We start from the raw sequence: 23897 nt of genomic DNA on the forward strand, positions 1-23897 counted from the left end.
AGTTTCTGTCCTCCTGCCTCAAGCCTCCAAATCATTGGGATCACAGGCATGCACCCCTGCACCTGGCCTTCTCAATATCTTTTCTTGAGGTTCTTCTTTAATTTATTTTCCTAAGCCAGGATACATAATGGCAACCCACAATCACACCTAACCCACAAATAGGCTTTATTTGACACCTTCAGTATTTTAAAAGAATTTGAATAGTTGTAAATGTTCTCAAACTGGGAGATATCAAACAAGACTGTGGAAATTTTTTTATATACTAAAAAGTCTGCCGACACTGACCTCACATTTCTACACAAAAAGTACTGGCTCAAGACAAGAGGTGTCTGCCTCCTTGAAAGGGGCATACACACACTGTTCAGATTTGGACTGGGACATCTGGGAGGCAGGGATGTCAGTCACACATATTCCAAATGCAGAAAAATGATTGAGTCTTGTGGGTTGGCAGAGAGGAGAAGTGCAACTGGGGCAGGCTGAGGTTGAAGGTTTCTGAGGTAACCAAGTAGAAACGTACAGCTGGCAGCTGGGTCTAAAGGCCCAGAGCTCGGGAGATCAGGGCTAAGCATAAAGGCTTAGAGTTATCACCCTGAGGTGGCAATTAGAACCAGGACAGTTTAGAAAGTTCTGAGGAAAGCAGAGAATAAGAAGCAAAAGGGCCCAGAGTGTATCCCTGAGGAACTCTCATGCTTAGCAGGGAGAGGAAGAGGGGCCCAAAGAAGGAGACAGGGAGCCAGAGCAGCAGGAAGAAATCCTGCTACCAAGCTATCCCCTGCTGCTTCCACAGACTGTGAGCTCCTTAAGAGCTGTGCTTTACTTATCTTTTCTTTCCCATTGCTTAATCTATAGTAATCTTCGATTTTAGTCTTATTTTTGATGTTACCTCAAGAATAGTCTTTTAAGCACCCAGTTAGCTTGACTTATCTGCATTATGCTATATGGATCTGGTCAAGTTCCCAAACTTTAGCTGTGACATTCATTTAATTTTAATCAACAGTGGAGGTGACCTAACCAATGCCAAGAGAGCCAATCAAGCCTGTCCACAGTTATATAGCAACACTCTTAGACCGGTGTAAATGGATGGAACTTCCATTACATTTTTAAAGATCTCCTGAGGAAGAGGAGATTCCCTCAGTCAGCCATTCCAACAGTTAACTACTCTTATTTGCCTTATGTTTAGGCAGCCAAATGTTGAAAAGCAATTTCTCCACACATCCCCATAGAGTTGTACAGTTTCTGTTCACAGTGGGAGAAATATGCTTTGCATTACTCTTTCTCTGCCAAATTACAGTAGAGCCCCACTGGAGTGACACAGCTTGTTATTATAGAGATCTGGAGATACGATGCCCTGGGTAGCTGCATAGACCAGGCTGCCAGGCTGATAAGCAAACCAATCGCAGGGATCTTGTTCCTGTCTGAGCTCCTCAAAACCTCAGACTGTCCTTAAGTGACCTCCCCTGCTCTGGGCTACCATGTTCTGCAGTCATTTGTAGGCAGACACTATTCCTATGACGTTAGGTCATATTTTTACTTCCACATAATCATTTCATAGAAGAACTGCCTAAGAGAAGGTGGCAATCTTACAGAAAGACATGCGTCAACACATTCACAAGGATTACCTGTGGGCCTGAGCTTCAGTTCTGTTAGTCCCGACTTCTTTCCTCCCAGCTTCTTCCAAGTACCATCTGTAGACAAGAGCCATTCCTCCACGGCACAGTAATATCTGCCCTGATCACTGTCTTCCACATTTAGAATATGTAGCTGAAACAAGTCTTGGGAAACTTTCTCCATATGAAATTTTTGTTTTTTCTGTGGGGTATGAAATTCATTCCCATATTTTACTACACTGGTTTGGTCCATCTCCAGGATCCTGAGCCAGGATGCATTAGAAGAAATGGGAGAAAAATACCAACTAATTGCTAACTGAAGGTTTCCAATGGTCCGAGATAAGATGTTACATTCTATATTGGTGTTGGAGATGATGGAGATCTCCTGGGATTGATTCCTTGAGTTCACTTTTAGCTTGCTCTCTGAATGAAAAGAATGAAAACAGTTACTTTGCTAGAAAACAGAATTTTCAGGTAGAAGGGATATTAGAAGTCAATGAGGCCAACCCTCCTGTGACCGTCATATGTGACAATTCCCTCTCAGCGGCCACATGACCTGCTCATTCAGCCTTTGAACAATTCTCCAATGATGCAGATCATTCCATCTTGGAACAACTATGCCACTCGAGAATTCTGTCTGATATCAACTTGAGTTTTCTCTCTTCATAACTTGCACCCACTGGTCCTAATTCTAGCCTTACTGGGTGGGGAAGGGAAGTATCATATAGAAAAGCTCATTCTCTTTCCAACATGATGATGCTTTAGTGTTTCAGCACAGACACCTCTTCTACAGCATTTTGTGTTTCAAATTAAAGAAAGTGGCATTCCTAATGCTCTGTGTGCTTGCTATCCAGAGTATTTCTGAATCCACAATTTGTCAAAGTCTAGTTATTGCTGCCTTCAAACATGGGTAAACAAAAGGAAATTGTGCAGCCACTCCACTGCGAAGCATCTGGTAATATGGAGTCCATCTCCTTTAACCTCTCCTTTCTGCTTTGTCAGAAAGATGCATGATAAACTTCTTTTCAAATCTTATTTTAACTGATGTCACTGAGCCTACTTTTATAACTGCTTGTTGATGCTGCCAGTCCCTGTTATGGTTTGGATGTTAGGTGTCTCCCAAAAGCTCATGTGTGAGACAATGCAAGATGGTTCAGAGGAGAAATGACTGGGATATGACAGCCTTAACCCAATCAAGTGAATCAATCACCTGATGGGATTAATTGAGTGGTAACTGAAGGCAGATAGGGTGTGGGCATTGGGGGTGTATATATTTTGGAGTATATATTTTGTATTTGGTGAGTGGAGTCTCTCCCTCTCTGCTTTCTGATCATCATGTGAGCTGCTTCCCTCTACCACACTCTTCCACCACAATATTCTGCCTCACCTCAAGCCCTAAGGAATGGAGCCAGCTGTCTTTAGACTGTCTATAGACTAAGACCTATGAAACTGAAACCAAATAAACTTCTTCTCTTCTAAAATTGTTCTTGTTAGGTCTTTTGGTCAAAGCAATAAAAAAGATGATTAAAACGATCCCTTTACTCTGTTTCACCAAACATTTATTTATCACATACTCTATGGCATGCAAAACTATTCCAGGTTCTATGAGTACTTCTCCTTGGTGGCTCACTTTTAGAGAGAAAGGGACAAATACAGGGACAGAGGGTTATAGATAATAGCAGGTGTTACCTATGTGGGAAGTACTCAAAGTATCAGAGCATCCAGGAGCCCACCTAACTCACATGTAGGAGTGAGGGCAGACTTTTTGGAGGAGACCACTGTGAGCTAAGTCTTAAGGGTTTACAGGAATGATTCTAATGATGAAAAGGCAAAGGAATTCCACATAAAAAAGCAACTTGAGTGAAATAAATTTAAAATATGAGAGAGCATGGATTATTGAGGAACTGCAAGTAATTTGGTATGACTTGAGTTCAAATCCAAGATGGAAAGTAGAAGGAGATGATGCTGAGAACACATAAATGTCTTTTATTATAAAGGACCTTGCATGTCACGCCATGAGAATTTGAACATGTGGAGGGCATAGAGGATTGTGAATAACTCAGGTTTCCAAATTGGGCCACTGGTAGGTGGTGGGGACACAGGGCACAATGTGGAAGGAGTAGCTTCAGATGATAGTGGTGAGTTTATGTTTTGACACAGTGAGTGTAGACATGGCTTGGAGGCAATTAGGTGTGAGTCTGGAGATCTGAAGAGAACTCTTTCAGGATAGCGGACTTGGGAGTTGTCAACATATAGGTATAATTATAGGTAGGGTTGAATCTAACTCCAGAGAAAGTGTAGCATCATGGGAAGAAAGTAATCCAAAAGAAGAATTGTCTTTAAAGAATAAATCGGTGGAGGAGGAAAACCCTGTAAAAGCAGAGATTAATTTCAAGTGTCACTTACCTGGTAAAGTGACCACTATCCTCAATGGGTGAGAGACGGCAGAAGCCCTGGCTGGGCTATTTGTGGGTAGGGAATTTCTGTCATAAACTTCCACTTCACACTCATACTTTCCTGTCTCTTCCTCAGAGGCATCATGGATTAGGAGTTGAGAACGAAATGAAGACTGTGAAACCTTCGTCTTCTTTTGGAACTGGGACAGGGAATCCCCCCATTCGATAATGCCATTGTGAGTGACTCGAATTAGCTGACGAAAGGCTTGAGACCCATCTGGCTGGAACCGCCACCTCATAGTCAGAGGCAGTCTGAGGTCAGAGTAGTCAGCCCCCGCTATGCAGGACAGGTCAAAGGTGTCCCCTAACTTCACTTGTGGCTGACGGCTCAGCAGATTAACTTGTAAACTTGAGTCTGCAGACAGAAAAGTGAAACACAATTTCTAATATGTTTACCAAGTCAAAGGGCAGATCTTTCGAGCTTTTTAGTGCCATCTTCACACAGGACTGTGCACCCATCCATTCCGAGGGCTGTGTATTTGGGGGCAGAAGCTGATTCACAGTTCAGTCTGTCCCGAAGGCTGATCTAGCTTTCCCAAGCTGACCTACCACGGTTCTCAGCCCTGACAACAAACGGGCAGTGTTTCTCCAGTCTGCCGCTTGGACAGCTGCTGCCGGGTGGGTGGAGCGCTAGGGCCCCTGTGGTCTGGCCTTCTTCCTCCCACCCCCTCACCCTGCTCCTGGAGGAAGGGTCAGTCTCTCTTGCCCATGCCAGAAGAGACTCCAGTAGGCCAGGCCTGCAGCTGTCATAAACCGGAAGGTGTAAGGTTCGGGGCACTCTCCAGGTGGACTCCAAATCATAGGACTTTCTTTTTAACCATGAACAACAACTTATGAGTTGCACTCTAAAGATAATCCTTGTAAAGATAAATAAATTTTAGAGGTTAACTGACAGACCTGGTAGCCTGAGACTGTGTTCTGTGTTCCTGAGGTACACATTTGCTTCCTGGGGCGTTCAGAATGATACCCAACTGGATTGCACCTCAGAATAAGGGACTGATGTGCAAGTTCAGAAAAGGGTTTCTTGGGCACTTACTCAGAGATCTGACGGTGACTGAAATCTTGTGTGTCCAGTGCCGACCTCTGGCCTGGTTCTGGGACCCTTCGGACACTCTGCACTCATACACACCGCTGTCCGAGAGTGTGCTGGAGGTGATCTCCAGCTGGAAGGTGGCCCAGTCCAACTTCGCCAGCCTCATGTTGCCATGGTAACCGGGGTCCCCAGAGGAGACACCCAACTGCACAGTGCCATCCTGCGCCATGCCAGCCACAAGCTTGGGCTGGGCCTGGTCCTGTGGGATGTGCCACCAGGTCACGGATAGAGGACTCTCAACCCCACTGGCCTTGCAGAGAAGGGCAAGCGCCTCTCCTTCCCACACAGCTTGCTGTCTGGTAGATATGACCACGCTTCTTGCTGTGGATTACAGATTTGAGAAGAAAAAAGTGTTTCAAGTAAATAAAAATATTTTCTAAAGATGCAGTGAAATCTCATGACTGAGGACTTGACTAGCTTGAGACTAATCAGATTGGGCTGTTTCTTCACTTTCAGGAAAAATGTCTGCTAAACCTTAAAAAGGCAAACAAATCAGCAGAATGACTACCAGGAGAATCTACTTACACTCAAACAATTTCTAGTTTGCACATATTTTAAAAATCATTTTGTTAAATCAGCCTTTCCTAAAGAATAGGTAGTTGGGCAAACATCCAATAATATTTTGTTAGATTAATTAGGGTGGGTGTATGAGCCTGAAAATAATGAAGCTGTGCTCATTTAAATTTTTAGTTTTTTAGAATTTAGCCTTCAGAATTCAAAATGATCTTTTTCTTGCTATGTATCCTTCCCTAATCAGCCCTAATTAGTTTAGGATGTGTCTTATACAGAACAAAACATTGTTAATTAGATCTCTGCTCATAATACTGTCATAAAAATAATTACTTGGGTGAAAATTATATGCATACATATGTGTGTATGTGTGTGTGTGTGTGTGTGTGTGTGTGTGTGTGTGTATCATCTGTTGTAAATGGGGAACCTGCTTATGTCCAAATTATGGTGTAAAATGACAAATGTAAGGCCAGCGCCCCAATGGGAAATTCAAGGTGTGTAGAAATGCAGACTTGGATTCAACAACTGCTTATTGTGTAAAGTCTCATCCTGGTTGCTTTGTGGGCAATGCAGAGATACATGAGGGATACATCAGGAGCTCCTGCATCCTAAGCATCTGGCACCAAGTTTAAGACCAAGACCCCTGGAGTCAGAATTACCCTGGGCAACACACTTGACCTCTCTGAGCCTTAGTTTTCTTTCCCATAGAAATGAGAGTAGTAAGTACTTGGTCGGCGGACCGCCCCGTGGATGGAGTCTGGGACGCGCCCGAGTTAATTAGCCGCGAGATACCAGAGAGGGAATACAGCGAAGCGGATTCTGCAGGCTCCTGCCAGTGGCACACTAGCCGCGCTGAGTGCTGAATTCCAGCTTTGAAATACAGGAGAGAATCGGTCCAGTTCGTTTCCCGACACCGGTCGGAACACGCAGGAGAACTGCAGCCGCCATCATGGAGAGCTGACGCAATCATCCCTGTTTTCTACTGATCTCAGCTCATTCAACTACAGAACAGGTGATTCCAGGCTGGTATTTGCCTGCGTCGCGCAGACAGATCGCTCAGGCTCGGGATTGGAAACTCTGAGGAGAATACTCTTCAGGCCTCACCCCTGGCAAGGCGGGCGCCGGGCTTTGAGCGGCCAGATTCTAGTTCCCCGGGTTGCTTTGGCCCAGGGCGGGAGATCCTTCTTGGCCCGGGGCTACGGAACCCGCGGCGACTGTGTCTTTGACCCTGCCCCTGTCTGAGCTTACACTGAGCTGGGAGAGGTTGGAGCTGCCAGGTCCGGGCGGGGGCCGCCTGGGCCTGAGGCTGGGGTACCTCTGTGGACCCTGCTCCGAGCAGAGTGTGGCAGGGATCGGAGAGGCTGGGTTCTGGCCCTCGTGGCTGCTTGAGCCCAGGGCCGCGGAGCCTGCGGGGACCGCGAGCTGAGGCCAGCCACAAGTGAAACTTGCGACGAGGGGCAGCGGGACTCTGTCTCCTGGAACAGTTTTGACCCGGAGCTGGAGAGCCCGCGGGAAGTGCATCTTAGACTCTGCTCCCAGCGGAGCGTGCACCGAGCAGGGAGAGTTTGGTGCGGCCAGGCTTGGGCACCTAGCAGGAAGAGTCTGGTGTGGCCAGGCTTGGGCTCCCGGGGCGGCTCTGGCCTGGGTTTGGGGAACCCGCGGCGGTTGCCCTGAGGAGCCTGCTCCTAGCAGAAAGTGGCGGGGATCGGAGAGACCGGCTCCTGGCTCCCGAAGCGGCTCTGGCTCAGGGTTGGGGATCCTACAGGGACTGCTTCTTGGTCCGGGTCCTGCTGGGTACTGCGGGGGCCTGGAGGGCAGAGTGGAGCTGCCTCCTGTGCCCAGAGCAGGCTAAGGGTCCCGCCGGTGTGGTATCGCCACACCCCAACTGCAGCTGGGGCCGAGGAGAGTAGCTGCCCACGCCTGGAACAGGACCAGCGACCCGACGGCAGGGTAGCCAAGTCAACCCACTTGGAGTAGAGGCCGTGAAGAGCTGCCGTCTGACCCTGCAAGGTAGGCAGTCCTGCGTCCCACTGGCAGGACAGGCTCGGCAGCCTGCCAGTGTGGTGGACGAGTAGCATCGAGGCAGTCACGTCACACTGGTTGGAGTGGGGGTTGAACAGAGCCGCCGCCAGCATCCAGAAGGAGCCCAGAGACCCGTTGGAGAGGCAGTTAGGTACCCCCACTGGGAGTGGGGGTTGAGCAGAACTGCAGCCCAGGCCCGCAGGGTGGGCAGATCTGAGACCCACCGGCGGAACAGGCTTGGAGGCCGACCAGCGTGGTAGACACGTCACATCAATTGGAGTAGGGGTGGAGAAGAGCTGCTGCCCACGTCCGGATCAGGACCAACGATCCGAGGACGTGGTAGGAACGTCACCGCAATTGGAGTGGGGGCAGAGTAGAGCAGCCACCCGTGCCCGCAGGGCGGGCAGACCTACAACCAACCAGCGTAGTATATAGATCACCCTGATTAGAGGAGGATCACAGCCACTACCCGCCCTACAAGAGAGATATCCCAAATATACAAGAGCAACAAAAATAAACAGGGGGAAAAAATTTCAAAAACACAACAGTTTCACGAAGCAGAAAGAAACGCAAGCAACATGAAAAGACAAGGAAAGAAAGGACCACAAGCAATGCAGGTCAACTCAACCCTAGAAGAGGTAATAGCTGCAACAGATGGAATGTCAGATAAAGAGTTCAGGATATACATGCTTCAGATGATCTGGACTCTCAAGGAAGACATGAGACAGCAAAATCAGACAATGAAAGATCACATTGACAAGGAACTACAGAAACAAATCCAGGAAGTAAAAGATCAATTTCACAGGGAGCTAGAAGTAATAAAGAACAAACAAATAGAAATCCTAGAAATGCAGGAAGCAATAAACCAACTTAAAACCTCAATTGACAATACTACCAGCAGAATAGATCACTTAGAAGATAGAACATCAGACAATGAAGACAAAGTATTTCAACTTGAGAAGAACATAGACAGTTCAGCAAGACTGCTAAGAAACCATGAGCAGAACATCCAAGAGATATGGGATAACATTAAAAGGCCAAACTTAAGAGTCATTGGGATACAGGAGGGCACAGAGCTCCAAACCAGAGGAATGAACAATCTATTCAATGAAATAATACGAGAAAACTTCCCAGACTTGAAGAATGAAACAGAATCCCATATCCTAGAAGCCTACAGGACGCCAAAAGTGCAAAATCATAAGAGATCCACACCTAGACACATTATAATGAAGATGCCCAACATACAGAATAAGGAGAGAATTTTAAAAGCTACAAGAGAAAGAAAGCAGATTACATTTAGGGGCAAACCAATCAGGATAACAGCTGATCTCTCAACACAGACTCTGAAAGCTAGAAGATCCTGGAATAACATATTTAAAACACTGAAAGAAAATGGGCTCCAACCAAGAATCATGTATCCGGCGAAATTAAGCTTCAGGATGGAAGATGAAATTAAAACCTTTCACGATAAACAAAAGTTAAAAGAATTCGCAGCTAGAAAACCATCTCTTCAAAAAATCCTTGGCAAAACATTACAGGAAGAGGAAACTGAAAATAACATTGAAAACCATCAGTGGGAGATAGGACAGTAAAGGGGGGAAAGTAACCAAAGAGGAAAACTAATCAGGTTTAGTAACATAAATAAACAAATATGACTGGAGGAACAAACCTAATCTCAATAATAACCCTAAATGTTAATGGCTTAAACTCACCAATTAAGAGACACAGGCTAGTCGAATGGATCACAAAACAAGATCCAACAATATGTTGCCTACAGGAGACGCATTTGATAGGAAAAGATATACATAGACTGAAGGTGAAAGGCTGGGAAAAATCATTCCACTCATATGGACTGCGGAAACAAGCAGGAGTGTCCATACTCATATCAAACAAAATAGATTTCAAGCCAAAATTAATCAAAAAGGATAAAGAGGGACACTGCATACTGCTCAAGGGAACCATACACCAACAAGACATAACAATCATAAATATATATGCCCCAAACAATGGTGCACCTACGTTCATCAAGCAAACTCTTCTCAAGTACAAGAGTCTAATAGACCACCATACAATAATCATGGGAGACTTCAACACACCTCTCTCACCACTGGACAGATCTTCCAAACAAAAGTTAAATAAGGAAACTATAGAACTCAACAACACAATTAACAACCTAGACTTAATTGACATATATAGAATATACCACCCAACATCAAGTAGTTACACATTTTTCTCAGCAGCACATGGATCCTTCACAAAAATAGATCATATATTATGTCACAGGGCAACTCTTAGACAATATAAAGGAGTAGAAATAATACCATGCATCCTATCTGATCATAATGGAATGAAACTGAAAATCAACGATAAAAGAAGGAAGGAAAAATCATGCACCACGTGGAAAATGAACAATAGGTTACTGAATGACCAATGGGTCATAGAAGACATCAAGGAGGAAATTAAAAAATTCTTAGAGATAAATGAAAACACTGACACAACATATCGGAATCTATGGGACACATTGAAAGCAGTTCTAAGAGGAAAATTCATTGCTTGGAGTTCATTCCTTAAAAAAAGAAAAAACCAACAAATAAATGATCTCATACTTCATCTCAAAATCCTAGAAAAAGAAGAGCAAAATAACAGCAAAAGAAGTAGAAGGCAAGAAATAATTAAAATCAGAGCTGAAATTAATGAAATTGAAACAAAAGAAACAATTGAAAAAATTGACAAAACCAAAAGTTGGTTCTTTGAAAAAATAAATAAAATTGACAGACCCTTAGCCATGCTAACGAAGAGAAGAAGAGAGAGAACCCAAATTACTAGCATACGGGATGAAAAAGGCAATATCACAACAGACACTTCAGAAATACAGAAGATAATCAGAAATTACTTTGAATCCTTATACTCCAATAAAATAGAAGATAGTGAAGGCATCGATAAATTTCTTAAGTCATATGATCTGCCCAGATTGAGTCAGGAAGATATAGACAACCTAAACAGACCAATAACAATAGAGGAAATAGAAGAAACCATCAAAAGACTACCAACTAAGAAAAGCCCAGGACCGGATGGGTATACAGCAGAATTTTACAAAACCTTTAAAGAGGAACTAACACCAATACTTTTCAAGTTATTTCAGGAAATAGAAAAAGAGGGAGAACTTCCAAATACATTCTACGAGGCCAACTTCACCCTGATTCCTAAACCAGACAAAGACACTTCAAAGAAAGAAAACTACAGACCAATATCTCTAATGAACCTAGATGCAAAAATCCTCAATAAAATTCTGGCGAATCGGATTCAAAAACATATCAAAAAAATTATACACCATGATCAAGTAGGATTCATCCCTGGGATGCAAGGCTGGTTCAATATACGGAAATCAATAAATGTTATTCACCACATCAATAGACTTAAAAATAAGAACCATATGATCATCTCGATAGATGCAGAAAAGGCATTCGACAAAGTACAGCATCCCTTTATGTTCAAAACTCTAGAAAAATTAGGGATAATAGGATCATTCCTCAACATTGTTAAAGCAATCTATGATAAGCCACAGGCCAGCATCATCCTGAATGGAGAAAAATTGAAGGCATTCCCTCTAAGATCTGGTACAAGACAGGGATGCCCTCTCTCACCACTTCTGTTCAACATAGTCCTCGAAACACTGGCCAAAGCAATTAGACAGACGAAAGAAATTAAAGGCATAAAAATAGGAAAAGAAGAACTTAAATTATCACTATTTGCAGACGATATGATTCTATACCTAACAGACCCAAAAGGGTCTACAAAGAAACTATTAGAGTTAATAAATGAATTCAGCAAAGTGGCGGGATATAAAATCAACACGCATAAATCAAATGCATTCCTGTATATCAGCGACAAATCCTCTGAAACAGAAATGAGGACAACTACTCCATTCACAATATCCCCCAAAAAAATAAAATACCTGGGAATCAATCTAACAAAAGAGGTGAAAGACCTATACAATGAAAACTACAGAACCCTAAAAAGAGACATAGAAGAAGACCTCAGAAGATGGAAAAATATACCCTGTTCATGGATAGGCAGAACTAACATCATCAAAATGGCGATATTACCAAAAGTTCTCTATAAGTTCAATGCTATCCCAATCAAAATCCCAACAGCATTTCTTGTAGAAATAGATAAAACAATCAGGAAATTCATATGGAATAATAAAAGACCCAGAATAGCAAAAACAATGCTAAGCAGGAAGTGTGAATCAGGCAGTATAGCGATACCAGACTTCAAACTATACTACAGAGCAATAGTAACAAAAACAGCATGGTATTAGTACCAAAACAGGCGGGTGGACCAATGGTACAGAATAGAGGACACAGTAACCAATCCACAAAACTACAACTATCTTATATTTGATAAAGGGGCTAAAAGCATGCAATGGAGGAAGGATAGCATCTTCAACAAATGGTGCTGGGAAAACTGGAAATCCATTTGCATCAAAATGAAACTGAATCCCTTTCTCTCGCCATGCACAAAAGTTGACTCAAAATGGATCAAGGAGCTCGATATTAAATCAGAGACACGGCGTCTGATAGAAGAAAAAGTCGGCTATGATCTACATACTGTGGGGTCAGGCCCCAAATTCCTCAATAGGACACCCATAGCGCAAGAGTTAACAACCAGAATCAACAAATGGGACTTACTCAAACTAAGAAGTTTTCTCTCAACAAAAGAAACAATAAGAGAGATAAACAGGGAGCCTACATCCTGGGAACAAATCTTTACCCCACACACTTCAGATAGAGCCCTAATATCCAGAGTATACAAAGAACTCAAAAAATTAGATAATAAGATAACAAATAACCCAATCAACAAATGGGCCAAGGACCTGAACAGACACTTCTCAGAGGAGGACATACAATCACTCAACAAGTACATGAAAAAATGCTCAACATTGCTAGCAGTCAGAGAAATGCAAATCAAAACCACCCTAAGATACCATCTCACTCCAGTAAGATTGGCAGCCATTAAGAAATCCAACAACAACAAGTGCTGGCGAGGATGCGGGGAAATGGGTACACTTGTTCATTGTTGGTGGGACTGCAAAATTGTGCAGCCAATTTGGAAAGCAGTATGGAGATTTCTTGGAAAGTTGGGAATGGAACCACCATTTGACCCAGCTATTCCCCTCCTCGGTCTATTCCCTAAAGACCTAACAAGAGCATGCTACAGGGACACTGCTATATCGATGTTCATAGCAGCACAATTCACGATAGCAAGATTGTGGAACCAACCTAGAAGCCCTTCAATAGATGAATGGATTAAAAAAATGTGGCATTTATACACAATGGAGTATTACTCTGCAATAAGAAATGACAAAATCATAGAATTTGGAGGGAAATGGATGGCATTAGAGCAGATTATGCTAAGTGAAGCTAGCCAATCCTTAAAAAACAAATGTGAAATGTCTTCTTTGATATAAGGGGAGTAACCAAGGACAGGGTAGAGACGAAGAGCTGGAGAAGAAGAATAACATTAAACAGGGATGATAGGCGGGAGGGAAAGTGAGAGTTAAGGGAAATTGCATGGAACTGGAAGGTGAGCCTCAGGGTTATACACAATTACATATAAGAGGAAAGGAGGAGTAGGAGAAAAATTATATAAGTGGAAGAAACGATTTATAGTAGATGGGACGGAGAGAGAGTAGGGGAGGGGAGGGGAGGGGAGGGGTGAGGGGACAGTGGAGAATGGGATAGACAGCAGAATACATCAGTCACTAGAAAGGCAATTTGTAAATCAATGGAAATGTAACTGATGTGACACAGCAATCTGTATACGGGGTAAAAATGGGAGTTCATAACCCACTTGAATCAATCTGTGAAATATGGTATAATAAGAACTATGTAATGTTTTGAACAACCAACAATAAAATAATTAAAAAAAAAAAAACAAGTACATGAAAAAATGCTCACCATCTCTAGCAGTCAAGGAAATGCAAATCAAAACCACCCTAAGATACCATCTCACCCCAGTAAGATTGGCAGCCACTATGAAGTCAAACAACAACAAGTGCTGTCGAGGATGTGGGGAAAAGGGTACTCTTGTACATTGCTGGTGGGACTGCAAACTGGTGTGGCCAATTTGGAAAGCAGTATGGAGATTCCTGGGAAAGCTGGGAATGGAACCACCATTGACCCAGCTATTGCCCTTCTCGGACTATTCCCTGAAGACCTTAAAAAGAGCATACTACAGGGATACTGCCACATCAGTGTTCATAGCAGCACAATTCACAATAGCTAGACTGTGGAACCAACCCAGATGCCCTTCAATAGATGAATGGATAAAAAAATGTGGCATTTATACACCATGGAGTATTACGCAGCACTAAAAAATGACAAAATCATGGAATTTGCAGGGAAATGGATGGCATTAGAGCAGATTATGCTTAGTGAAGCTAGCCAATCCCTAAAAAACAAATACCAAATGTCTTCTTTGATATAATGAGAGCAACTAAGAACAGAGCAGGGAGGAAGAGCAGGAAGAAATGATTAACATTAAACAGAGACATCAGGTGGGAGGGAAAGGGAGAGAAAAGGGAAATTGCATGGAAATGGAGGGAGACCCTCATTGTTATACAAAATTACATATAAGAGGTTGTGAGGGGAATGGGATAATAAACAAGGAGGGAAATGAATTATAGTAGATGGGGTAGAGAGAGAAGATGGGAGGGGAGGGGAGGGGGGATAGTAGAGGATAGGAAAGGTAGCAGAATACAACAGTCACTAATATGGCAGTATGTAAAAATGTGGATGTGTAACCGATGTGATTCTGCAATCTGTATTTGGGGTAAAAATAGGAATTCTATCTCTTCTTGCTTAAATAAAGCCTGCTCAGCTGACCCTTCCAAAAAAAAAAAAAAAAAAAGAAATGAGAGTAGTAATAGCACCCACCTTATTGCATCTTGAGAAGATTGAGCAAAGGGTATACATAGAGGGCTGAGGCCAGCTGGCTAGGGAAAGTACTTGGTAAAGTTTAGCTATTTGCTTTAGTGTTTAATAAGAGGCACTGGCAAAAGCAGAGGTAGTTCAAAGCAAAAAAGAAAAACAAAATAGAATTAGCATATTAGACATCTAAGGAGGAACTAAATGAATCTGCAAATTGCTTTTCCCTGTGGAGGAAGGACTTCAGTCTTTAGCTGTTTTATGAACACATATGCATAAGTTATAAAGGCAAAAAGAAGGTTAGTGTCCATAAATAGGTTAAAAAAATAATGACAAACCTGCTTCTAAATTTTGGATATTGGAGGTATGATTATGCTTTAAATTTTTTTCAATATAAAAATGATTCAGTGACTCACAATAGAAATTTAGAAATTAGAGGGGAAATTATTTCTCATACTCTCGTCACTTTAACATAACCAATATGACTAGATTAAACTAACATCACTTTTTTTAATTAAGTTTTTTTAATTCATTGTGGTAATTAGTGCCTTATAAGAAGAAACAATAAATTCACTAAGTGTGTGTAAGTTACACATTCACAGTGATAGTGGATGCCCCCTTCTGTTTAAAATATTCATAGAATGATAAAACTCTGCTCATACTTCAAACAATGGTTTGACTTTCAAAACAGAATGTTAAATAAGATCCTTAATAAATATGCTAATAAGTTTTCCTATCGCTACACATTAGGCCCAGCTTGGACTCCAGTCTATGCAAAGAATTATTTTTAGCTTTGGAAGATAACCCCACTGATAGGATTATGAGCTGCAGACCACGAAGCACACTTTTGGATCTTTTTGGCACAAATTCCCATATACTGGGCTTAAGAAAGGTTGCTGATATGTTCCAGGGAGGTTGAGAAACACAAAGGAGAGATTTAGCTCTGTGTGAATATATAAACCTGCCTACATTGTTTTTCTGCATCCTAGAAAGTGAGACCAAATGTTTAGAGTGAAAACGACACCAGCACCCTTCCTGGCCTATCACTCCAGACTGGAGTTTGTGCATCTTCATTCCTAGCCAGTGGGGAGATGGAGAAGAACACAAAAGGGAAATTTATCTATCCTTGGAAATGCCTCTAATGAGCAAGTGCAGCAAGAATAGCTTTATCCTTAGTTTCATTCTTTAAATTTTTTTTTAATTTTGTTTTGCTTTTTGGCAATTATTCTTTCTAGACTTTGAATTTAACACTCAGCCCAGAGAATCCTAAAATCAGTTGTGAATTTGTCTGTTTTCACTCCACACAAAGAACGCTGATTATTCAAACATGTTTAAGGTCAGCCAAACTTTACAAAGCAAAAGCAAACTGAGTGGCTATGTTAGTTTGTTTTGTGTTGCTTTAACAAAATACCTGAGGCTGGGTAACTTAAAAAGTAAATAGATTTATTGTGCTCAAGGTCAGCTGGTAATTGGAAGGTCCAATCAGCATGGTGCTGGCTTCCTGGCAAGGGCCCTCTGGCTGCATCGGAGCACAGCAGAGAAGCAGAAAGGGAAGTAGAAGGGGGGAGTGGATGGGGAGGCCTCACTTTATAATAATCCACTCTCCCAAAATAACATCAATGTGCTCACAAGGGTGTTCCCCGTGATTTCATTACTTCAGCATTGCCACACAGGGGGCCAGACTTTCAGCACATGAACCACTGGTTTATAGGACAAACCATATCACATCAATGGCAGTGGCTTTCCCTGTTTCACACGTCCAGACACTCAGACATCTCACCACACAACACCAAAGGGCAGGGAACTGAGACTGACGCCCTCATTTTCCTCTTCATTTCTCAAGTGAGTCAGAATCATGAGTAAATATGATTCTCCACAGCAGGTTCCTGTAACAGGGGACTAACAGAAGGCCCCTGAAAGATATCAGCCCAGACTCAAGGTCAGTTAATGTGGTTGTTTATTCCCAAGAAAGAGGGACAAAGTGTAGCTAGCCCTTTACTCTTTTATTATTATTATTATTATTATTATTATTATTATTATTATTATTATTTAGTTTTGGATGAAACTTTCTTTAATTTTTTATTTATATGTGGTGCTGAGAATCAAACCCAGTGCCTCACACATGCTAGGCAAGCGCTCCACCACTGAGCCACAGCCCACTCATCTCCGCCCCCTCCCCCGCCACGCACACACAAGTACACACAAAGATAGAGGGCTTCATTAATACAGGTTTTCAAGAGAAACTCAATTATAAAAATGAGCCCTAACAAGTCAGGCATACTGGTGCATGCCTATACAACTAGCTATTTGGGAACCTGAGGCAGGAGGCAGGAGGATCACAAGCATCAAGACCAACTTGGGCAACTTAGTTAGACCCTGTCTAAAAATAAACTTTCAAAAGACCTGGGGATGTAGCTCAGTGGTAGAGCACTTGCCTAGCATGCATGAGACCCTGGGCTGAATCTCCAGTACCATCAAAGAAAAAAGAACAGATGGAAAAGAAATAGAATCAAAGAGTCTAAAGCAGCCAGAAGGGACTTGACCATGTAATTGTGTGTGCCATCATTTTACAGAGGAAGAAGCTGAGATTTCGAGAAATAAAGAAGTGTGTCCATAGTCAGGGCCCACGTAATGGCTCAGAAATGGGATCCAGAGATTTCCTGTTTCCTTTTTTCCCCTCCACTCCACCTCCAGCATGGTCTGATTGGCACCCCACTCTAAGGGAAGACCTCCACTGTGCCCAGGAAGTGGGGGGTCTGCCCAGTCCCGACTTCACATACCTGCTGGCTCCCTCAGGCGCACGTGGCTGACTGGTGACTGTTCCTTCTGAAGCACCTGCCAGAAGCCCGGCCGAGCTCTCACCACCTCTGCCACTGCACAACTGTAGTCGCCTTCATCCTCTGGGCCCGCAGAGAAGATCTTGAGAGAGAAAGCCTTCGGGTTCATCTTGGAAACCTGGAGCTGTCCGTGACTCGCTCTGTCTTTGTAGCCCATCCTCAGGTCCAGGACTCCACTGGCATCAATGCTGGCGATTTCAGTCCCATTGAGGAACCAAAAGCCCTGAAGCTGTGGATCCCACACACTGCCCACCACCAGGCAGACCAGCTCCAAGGGCTTCCCTTCGGCAGACGTGCTCTCAGTTGTAATGCTGACTTTAAAATCTCTCCCTGCCAACAAAAGCAAGGCAGGTGTTTAGAAGGCCCACTGCATCTGTCCTGTCTGAACCAGAGGTGAGACCCCAGTACAGAGACCACGGAGACTGCATTTTATGTGGTGGTTCAGCTCTATAGTTCAGGTAAGCTCCATGACTATTCCTTAAGTCAGGAAAAAACCAAACCAAAACAAACAAACAAAACAGCATACATGATTTTCTGAATGCAATCCTAGGAAGCAAGAAGTATGCACAGATATATAAAGTATACAGTTAAGTATGCATTTTAAATTAAAAAAAATAAAATCGTTTTGATATGTGGGATTATTGTAAATGATGATGTCTTTCTCTCTCACTCCCTCTTTTCATTTGGGCACTGGGGATTGAACCCAGGGCCTCATGCATGCTGAGTATGCACACTACCACTGAGCTACACCCCAGCTCTTATTTCTTTCTCTCTTTTTTTTTTTTTGGTCTGGAATATCCAGTGGAATTTTCCTAAGTTGAAAGTGTAAATGATGCGGTTCCACAGGACTCACTGAGATACCTGAGGCCAACAGGACCATTTTATAACGGAAGGGAATAATATGCTTCTTAAAAAAGAAAGAGCACTTCAATGACCCACCACTGGATCAGTACTTTCAGCAATGGATATATATGCTTTTAGCAACTCCCTTCTATTGGCTCAAAGCCTCCACAGAAAGACCAGAAAACAGACAAGTTTCTTCTGCCTACTTTGACAAAAAATGTCAATGGATCATGAGGCGTGGTGTCATTCCAACATGGACAGGGGTTCAAGTGGAAGGAAATTTTAGCACCGACAGAGACAAGATGTCCTGCTGGAAACTGGAACACCATTGAGGCCCAGCTTGGTGGAGGGTGGGCTTTGGAGAGAGACTAGTTTGCCTTTGAATGCCAGCCCCTGTGCTAACCAGCTGGGTGACCTCAGAGAAGCATTAGCATTGGCTTCAGTTTTCTCATTTTTAAAACGGGAGTGGACTCCTTACCTCATAGGGTGAATTGTAGGACTCAGTTAAATAATGTAGATAACGTGCTTACAAAGTGCCTGGCAAAAATGGTACCGAAACCATGGCTATCTTGTGGAATCAATCTAACTTTTATGGGATATTTTTTGGGGGAGTGGGTACTAGAGTTGGAACTCAGGAGCACTCTAGCATTGAGCTACATTCCCAGCCTTTTTTATTTTTCAGTTTGAGACAGGGTGGCCTCACTAAGTTGCTCAGGCTGGCCTCAACTTGTGATCCTCCTGCCTTAGCCTCCCAAGTCACTGGGATTACAGGCATGTGGCACCATGCCTGGCTCAATCTAACCATGTAACATGCCTTGTCCCATATAGAATCTCCTATGAACAAAGCCAAAATGAGCATCCTTCTTTTTAGTTATGCTGCCTAGATGACAAAAACAAAAAAAGGTTCAAATTTTCTAGCTAAGCAATTAACAGTCTACCTAAGATTAAAAAAAAAATAGAAAGTTGTTCGATAAATACTCAGTCCTAGTGAATTCACGTATTTCCCAAGATGATAATTACCTGCTGGCTGGACCCTCAGAGTTGTTTGATCTGTCTCCTTTTTCGTGATGAATGTCCAGGTTTCATCTGGATCTTGGATCCACTCGGCTGCTTCACAGAACAGTTTGCCTTGATCTGAGGGCTGGAGATGGCCTATGGACAGTCTGAAGGTGGCAGTCCCAAGCTTGTCGAGCCGCACATCACCAGCTGCAAACCTCTTTGCATATGAGGGCCCAGGGGTCAATACAAAATCTCTGGAGAGAGAAATAATGCTGGTGGCTTGGCTCCTTCCTCCTTCCTGCATCAGGTACCAGGTGATGGAGAGATGAGTATGTTGAGCTGTGGCTTTGGATGCCTCACAGGTAAGTTCTAGAGGCTCACCTTCCTCCTTACTGAGAGTCTGGGAACTCATGGTGGCAGAGAGGGTATCTGGAATGACTAGAAACAAAGGAATGATGATAACCTGATGCACCCATACTTGTCCAATTAGCCTCTGTAGGTGGAGAGGGTGCATCTTCTGGGTTGGTTTCTTCCTGGCCCTAGGCTTTCCCTCTTGCCAATGGGAACATTGGCATTTGTGTTTCTATGGAACTTGACAAAGCAAATATCTCAGTGCCGTATGGGCCCTGGCTTTGTGTCATTAGCATAAGCTATAACCAATTTAGCTACTCCACACAGAAAGCTTATAGGGGAAAACCAACCGATAGCTACCAGACCTAGATTTTGACCCTGATTGTCCATCTAACTAACTACATGAACTTGGGCACAACCCAATATTTCTATGGGCCTTAATCTGCTTCTTGTGAAATAAAAATTCTGAAATCTCTGCTATGAGTTACCATTCACAGCTAAAAGGCAATCCTTATCTAAGTTTCTGTAACTCTCCTACTACCCTACCATTTTTTTCTTCCTCAAATGAAATTGAACAGCGGAAACTCACGTGAAGGCAACTCTTAGACTGAGTCATTTAATATGGTTGAGCATCTTACTCGATGCAAGCATTGTGGTAGGAGCTGAGATGAGCATTCTCTTTTTGAGAAGCTCAGAATGTGGTGGGAAAGGTAGGTACACAGAGCTAGTTGCCTTACCATACCTGGGTGAGTAGTAAAGACAGTGGTGTGAATTGAGCATGGAGAGGCATGACAGAGGGGGCACTGCCTGAGTGCCCACTACATGGTGCCATGGAAGAGGTAATAACACTGCCTCCTGAAGTAAATGTAGGTGTTTGCTAAGCTAAAAAGGTGCTGGTATTGGGCTGGAGTTGTGGCTCAGTGGTAGCGCACTTGCCTGGTATGTGTGAGGCGCTGGGTTCGATTCTCGGCACCACATATAAATAAATAAAATAAAGGTCCATCAACAACTTTAAAATATATATAAAAAGGTGCTGGTATTTCAGGCAAAGGTTTCGAGGATCCTCTCCCATGGGTGAATGTGTTGGAGAATAGTCATTTGGGAATAATCATTTCCAAGCTATGGACAGATCACCTGTGATATTAATACCAGATCTCTTACCAATTTACTGTTCTACCTCCAAGAAGAGATAACATGGGGTGGGGAACCCTCAAAGATTTGTGGAATGCTGTTGCTGTTACTAACCTATGTATACCTATGGGTGAGGCTTCAGGAAGGCCTTGTACTGTCTAAATCTTCATGGCACAGAAGACTGGGAAAACTGAATTGATGATTTTTAAGAATAAGAGATACCTATTTGCAACAAATCTCCAAACTATCTGAGGGTGGGAACTTTTTTTCCCAAAGCAAACAGAACAAAATAAAGTCTGTCACATTGCAAGGCCTTGTGGTGGCGAAGACTGGCTTCTCAGGGGCTGGCTAGCAGAAGTGGACAAACAGCTTACCAGTTAGGTTGGTCTTCGCACTGTAACTTCCATAGTATTTTCCATCAGTGTTTGGAGTGTGACACTCATACTCGCCAGCATCCTTCATCTGGAGCTTTGAGATGTGCAACAGGACTGAGTTGTCCTGCAACCTCTCCACATAGATGTCCTTGTTTCGTACCCGCTGAGCGTACATTGCGTAAGAGAAGGTGTCATCATTGGTGCTAATGATCTGGACTTCCCTGGTCGGGGCTGTCAGCAGGTAAACAGACCACTGGAAATGCTGCAGGGAAGGTCCCTGATGGCCAGTGACACTGCAGCCAATGCTGACTGGGTAACCTGCAGCTCTATACAGCGGTCCTTTTTGAACGGTTACTTCCCTCTGGCCGACGCTGAGCTTAGCTTGCAAGTAGGAGAAAGAACGGGGAATAAAAATAGATTAGTGCTCTGGTTCCCAACGTACCCCATTATGTAGTTCTCTTTATTACAATTCTGGTAAATGAGATTGCAGGTTATTAGCAATAATCAGCTTGAATGTTCACCACCTTCTTCAGGCTGAGCAGCAGTGGAATAACTTAATGAGTTAATTGTTCTTTTATAACTTTAACTTCCATAGTCATTTCTAGTCTTTTTACAAAGTTTAGCTTTGCTGGGCACGGTGTGGCATGCCTATAATCCCAGCGATTTGGCAGGCTGAGGCAGGAGGATCACAAGTTCAAAGCCAGCCTCAGCAGCTTAGTGAGACTCTAAGCAACTTAGCAAGACCCTGTCTCAAAATAAAAAATAAAAAAGGATTGCAGATGTTTCTCAGTGGTTAAACACTCCAGGTTTCAATCCCTGGTACCAAAATAAATAAATAAATAAAAAGTTCAGCTTTATCCTTGTAACATGGCCACATCTATAAAAAAATTCAGCTTACCTAAGTGCACTCATTTTAATGTAAATGCAATCAGTGTATGATAATTGACTTTTATTTTTTTTAATTTTATTTTTTTTATTGGTTGTTCACAACATTACAAAGCTCTTGACATATCATATTTCGTACATTAGATTGAAGTGGGTTATGAACTCCCAATTTTACCCCAAATGCAGATTGCAGAATCACGTCGGTTACACATCCACAATTTTACATAATGCCCTATTAGTAATTGTTGTATTCTGCTACCTTTCCTATCCCCTACTATCCCCCCTCCCCTCCCCTCCCATCTTCTCTCTCTACCCCATCTACTGTAATTCATTTCTCTCCTTGTTTATTTTTCCATTCCCCTCACAACCTCTTATATGTAATTTTGTATAGCAATGAGGGTCTCCCTTCATTTCCATGCAATTTCCCTTTTCTCTCCCTTTCCCTCCCATCTCATGTCTCTGTTTAATGTTAATCTTTTCTTCCTGCTCTTTCTCCCTGCTCTGTTCATAGTTGCTCTCATTATATCAAAGAAGACATTTGGTATTTGTTTTTTAGGGATTGGCTAGCTTCACTAAGCATAATCTGCTCTAGTGCCATCCATTTCCCTGCAAATTCTATGATTTTGTCATTTTTTATTGCTGCATAGTACTCCATTGTGTATAGATGCCACATTTTTTAATCCATTCATCTCTTGAAGGGCATCTGGTGACTTTTATATTATTTTATAGGACAATCAGCATGTAGGTCATCAAACCTCAAATTCCAGGGTTATCTGTTATTCCCACAGAAGTGGTTGTTGGAGAGGCAAAGTCTGTGGCTCTGGCACGGGCATTTTCCTATTGGTTGGTTGAAAATATTTATAGTTCTTAGTCAGATCTTATGCAAGGTGGGCTAAAATTAGTATCTAAAGTGAAATGGCAGTAGTACTTCCCTTCTACACTGCAGTTTTGTTTTGTTTTTTTAAGTCCCTGGAGAGTCACTGTAGTTTTACTGAAAAGCTTCATAATGGATGACTATAAAGTCCAGTGTGATTTGGGATCGGAATTTATTTTAGTTCTTTTCTCACTAAAAGTTTTCAACTGGGACCACTGTGGAATGTTTTCTACTGAAACAAATCTTAAATATTAGGTCTAAAGGGGAAAATGGGATTAAATGGTAGCACTTTGTTAGAAAAAAAATTGAAATCTAGCATTTTGCAGAAATCACCCAGTATGTTTTATTAATGATTAGTATTAAAGGACCAATTCCTTTTGTGTTTCAGAAAGAACACAGACCAGTGACAAAGGGGCCACCAGGGTGGGCTAGATCTTTCATTAGGGTCAGGGTTCAGTGGATGGGGGAAAACAAGGTGGAAAGCATCAGAAGGGTCCAAAAGGGAGCCATGGCTGGTAGCATGGAGTTAATAGAGGTATAGAAGGTCCCCCCCTCCCCATGCTGGGGATCAGACCTCGGGCCTTATACATGCTAGGCAAGTGCTCTACCCCTGAGCCACATCCCCAACCCAGAATAGAGAGTTCTTAAAAAGAAGAGAATTCACAAGAAGCAGAACATCTGCTGGTTTTGTGCCTCCACAAAGAGTAAAGGAGACGACATTGGGGGGTGAAAGAACGAACAAGGCTCATCGTTGGAGAAAATGCCCGTTTATTGAGGAACAGCTCTGCATATTTATAGAGCTGGGGGTGGTTTGACAGTTATGAGAGTTTAATGGTTTGACAGTTGGCATGGGGTGCTTTCTGATTGGTGGGTAAGGATCAGGTGAGCCAGCAGGGCTAGTCTGATTGGTGGGTAAGGATCAGGTGAGCCAGCAGGGCTAGTCTGATTGGTGGGTAAGGATCAGGTGAGCCAGCAGGGCTCACCAT

At 42.9% G+C, this 23897-nt stretch overlaps 1 protein-coding gene across 1 annotated transcript in view; it reads right to left on the bottom strand.

The window, feature by feature from the left end:
- CD101 (CD101 molecule) overlaps positions 1–23897 on the bottom strand; it is a 41148-nt gene that overhangs the window by 9624 nt on the left and 7627 nt on the right. Inside the window, exons 2-7 of the mRNA XM_081309027.1 lie at positions 21153–21533; positions 19318–19734; positions 17398–17784; positions 5100–5477; positions 4014–4418; positions 1620–2030 (exon numbers count right to left, since the gene is read on the bottom strand). Of these exons, the coding sequence (XP_081165153.1) occupies positions 1620–2030; positions 4014–4418; positions 5100–5477; positions 17398–17784; positions 19318–19734; positions 21153–21533 (2379 nt within the window). The remainder of the gene's footprint in view (positions 1–1619; positions 2031–4013; positions 4419–5099; positions 5478–17397; positions 17785–19317; positions 19735–21152; positions 21534–23897) is intronic.

The sequence above is a fragment of the Spermophilus citellus genome, assembly GCF_964194105.1.
Source record: "Spermophilus citellus genome assembly, chromosome: 9".
NCBI lineage: Eukaryota > Metazoa > Chordata > Mammalia > Rodentia > Sciuridae > Spermophilus > Spermophilus citellus.